Raw genomic sequence first — 3522 nt, 5'->3', positions numbered from 1 at the left:
TCTTTTTTCTACGAAAGTTGGGCAGATGGCAGGGCAGCTAGGCAGCCTGCGACTTAGGCATTCACGGGCTAAGAAACCGTAACGTCACCAGACTTTTCCTGTACGCTTCCTTCTTGTTTTTGTTTTCCATAAATAGGGCTCCAATGGTTTGCCACAATCATATCAATCATCCTGTAGTTTCGTTTTACAATAATCACAGGTAAGATCTTGGTAATCGGTAGTGTCTGCTTGAAATAAGCTATGTAGCTTATATTACAACTATATATGTATTTGCAGATGCCATTAGCCTTACAATTAATTTTAGCTGTGAATCTATAGGTTTTGAATCTCAGAATAGTTGCGAAAGGAAGCGATGACGAAGTACGTGGTCGTTAGCTCCATTGTGTGTTTCTTTCTATTTGTTTCTGTGTGCATAATTTCTGCCAATGGATTAGTTGTCCATGAACACGATCTGTCAAAGCCTGTGCATGGGCTTTCGTGGACATTTTATAAGGACAGTTGCCCGGACTTGGAGGACATAGTGAAATCAGTACTTGAACCGGCTTTGGACGAAGATATCACTCAGGCCGCAGGCTTGCTGAGACTTCATTTCCATGACTGTTTTGTGCAGGTATTGTGGAAAGTGTCAGTGTTTGATAAAAGCAGACTGTTTGTAGGGAATTTTTATTTTTATGGTAGATTTGGGGTACTTTTTATTTAGACGGCAGATTGTAAAAATATTTTAAAATTTAATTGATAATATTTGTAGAATTCTAAATTATTTCCAAAATCTGTAATATTAGTTGAATTCTATTATATTTCCAAAAATCTACAGTTTAGATAAAATGGGTAGAGAAATGTTTGTTATCAACTAGATGTTTCTTTTGAGGGAGATGTTTGTAACTGTGTTGCAAGGTTTTCATTTATGTTACAAGATTGGCAAAGTTTCCATTTATGTCTAGCAAAATCTGTTGTATGCTGATATCTATGTCAAAAAAACAGGTTATTATTATTTATTTAAAAAAAAACAGGTTATTATTATTTATTTTGAAAAGAAATACTTGTTAGAATTTGGACGCCTCTTTAATTAAAATACAGAGTTTTATGATAGTTCTTTTAATACAAACAATGTGAAAACAAGTTCCATTACTAACTCCAGGTTCTGAAATTGAAATTTTAGTATTTAGAATAGATTTACAATTATTCTCACCCATATTTTTACACCCATAAAAATATTCTAACATTCGTGATGTTATATCTGGAAAGGGTTGCGATGGGTCCGTGTTGCTGACAGGAACTAAAAGAAACCCCAGTGAGCAACAGGCTCAGCCAAACTTAACACTGAGAGCCCGGGCCTTGCAGCTGATCAACGAAATTAAAACCGCTGTAGAAGCTAGCTGCAGTGGGGTTGTAACTTGTGCAGACATTCTGGCTTTGGCTGCTCGTGACTCCGTCGCCCAGGTTGGTAGTACCCTAATTTCCTGTAATTATAATTTTTGGGTTTGTTGCTTTGAATGGAAATTTGCAGGAGGATTAATAGAAATCATCATTTTGAAGGCAGGAGGCCCAAAATTTCCAGTACCACTTGGACGCAGAGATAGCCTAAAGTTCGCCAGTCAATCCGTAGTTCTCGCCAATATACCAACTCCAACTTTAAATTTGTCACAGCTGATGAACATTTTTGGCTCCAAAGGATTCAGTTTGGCCGATATGGTTGCTCTTTCAGGTCTGATGCCCAATTTACCCTCTAAACTTTCCCTTTGAATAATGTGATATTTTTATTTCTAAATCTAGATATTTTATGTGGGAATATGGTATATAAGAAATACAACCGGATATACAGTTTGGGTTTGATGGTTAAAAGCTTGTATGTATGTTTGATGGGTTTAACTAGTAGAAAGTATGTATGCCTGGTATGGAGGTTCAGTGTCTAACTTGACTATCACATTAAAAATAGATAATAATAATAAAAAATTTCAATAATTAAATCTTAAAATCTACAAAGTTAACATTGTGAAAAATAAAATAAGAAATCATATAAATGGCATCAATTTGCTCTGGTTCGATTTAGCATTAATTTAACTCCTTTCTTTTGTCATGACCTGTTTCAGGTGGACACACAATTGGCATTGGTCACTGTAACTCATTCGATAACCGATTATATAACAAGACCACAGGGAAAAAAATTGTGGATCCAAGTATAGCAAACAGTTTGGCAGACGATCTTTATTCATTATGTCCCACTGTTAATAACACCGTGGACTTCACAAACTTGGATATCCAGACTCCGAACGCTTTCGACAAGAAATACTACGAGAATGTGCAGACGAACCAGGTGCTATTCACCTCCGACCAGAGTCTCTACACCGAGTCCGATAGTGCAGAAATCGTTGACAGCTTTGCATCCAGCCAGACCGTGTTCTTCAAAAAGTTTGTACATGGAATGCATAAAATGGGGCAGTTGGACGTTCTAACGGGCAAGAAGGGAGAGATCCGTACCACATGCTCCGTTCCGAATCCGACTTCTTCAGCCTTTGAAGAAGTTTTTGAAGAAGTTATCGAGTCCGTCACCCACTCAGAGCTTTAGCTTGTAGTTTAAACTTAGGAATAAGGTTAATGATGTTATGTCTTTCCCTTTCTTAGTGTAAGATCGGCCACACTTAACTGGATTGCAGATTTGCTCCCAATGTTTATGTTATTTTGACATGATAAAATATAAATAAATATGTGTAAATAAAATTTTCAAAATTCTGTTATTCTAATAAGTATTATTCTTGAGTATTACTCTTGAAGATAACTATGATCTAGCCTCACAATACCTAACATAAAAAAGCAAGTAAAATAACAGAAAACATTTACATCAGGGTTTTGCACAGATATTTCTAAGTCTACGTAATACTTCAAATTCTCCAATTGTTTAGTCGAAAAAAGTGAAAGGATTGCTTTGTTTTCCAATTACTTACCCGAGAATATCAACCTATAAACTTGTCAATTAAATCCTCATCTTACTGGAGCAGACTAAGGTTCATGTGAACGTTTGCAGTAACAGTTCCCATGGAGTTCCTTGTGATTTTACAATTTTGCTTCACAATACAAGATCTTTTCTCTACTTTTAGCGAAATAAGTCATAAAGTAATAGTCTAGAAACTGGCGCAGACTGTAAAATATCAATACTGTATTTCAAAACAAAACGGAAGCAAACACACTGAGAATTTTAGATAAATACAGTTCAAAACAAACGAATTTGATCCAGGTGTTCTGGAATAAGCCATAAAGTAATAGTCTAAAAACTGGCAAAGACTGTAAAATATCAATACTGCATTTCAGAACAAAACGAAAGCAAACGCACTGAGAAATTTGGGTAAATACAGGTCAAAACGAACAATTTTGATCCAGGTATTCCGAAATATTCGCTTTAAATATTCAAAATCACATGCGACAGAAATAATTCAAATCTCTAGGTTGTTTTATCGAAGTTGTTTCTTTAAATGAAAATGTATCATATGGAACGGAAAAGATCGGCTTCTTTTCTCAGAAGATGGA

General features: G+C 35.5%; 1 protein-coding gene across 1 annotated transcript; it reads left to right on the top strand.

The window, feature by feature from the left end:
• Nucleotides 1-337: 337 nt before the first annotated feature.
• On the top strand, nucleotides 338-2734 carry LOC149248551 (peroxidase 12-like). The gene is made up of 4 exons (XM_089458468.1): nucleotides 338-610; nucleotides 1246-1440; nucleotides 1537-1705; nucleotides 2091-2734. The coding sequence occupies exons 1-4, from the start codon at nucleotides 353-355 to the stop codon at nucleotides 2564-2566; spliced, it is 1098 nt and encodes a 365-aa protein (XP_089314594.1). The 5' UTR covers nucleotides 338-352; the 3' UTR covers nucleotides 2567-2734.
• The last annotated feature ends 788 nt before the right edge of the window (nucleotides 2735-3522 follow it).

This window comes from Pinus tabuliformis, chromosome 7 (genome assembly GCF_031772625.1).
Source record: "Pinus tabuliformis cultivar Carrire ecotype Pingquan chromosome 7, CPIR1, whole genome shotgun sequence".
Taxonomy (NCBI): Eukaryota; Viridiplantae; Streptophyta; class Pinopsida; order Pinales; family Pinaceae; genus Pinus; species Pinus tabuliformis.
The sequence above is the reverse complement of the archived record's forward strand: the minus strand, read 5'-3'. Positions and strand labels throughout refer to the sequence as shown.

Bases quoted from the DNA above. Each gene is read 5' to 3' on its own strand.
- LOC149248551 (XM_089458468.1), top strand. From the start codon at position 353: ATGACGAAGTACGTGGTCGTTAGCTCCATTGTGTGTTTCTTTCTATTT. The intron at 1,441-1,536 runs GTTGGTAGTACC...ATCATTTTGAAG, and splicing joins CTCGTGACTCCGTCGCCCAG to GCAGGAGGCCCAAAATTTCC. The intron at 1,706-2,090 runs GTCTGATGCCCA...GACCTGTTTCAG, and splicing joins CGATATGGTTGCTCTTTCAG to GTGGACACACAATTGGCATT.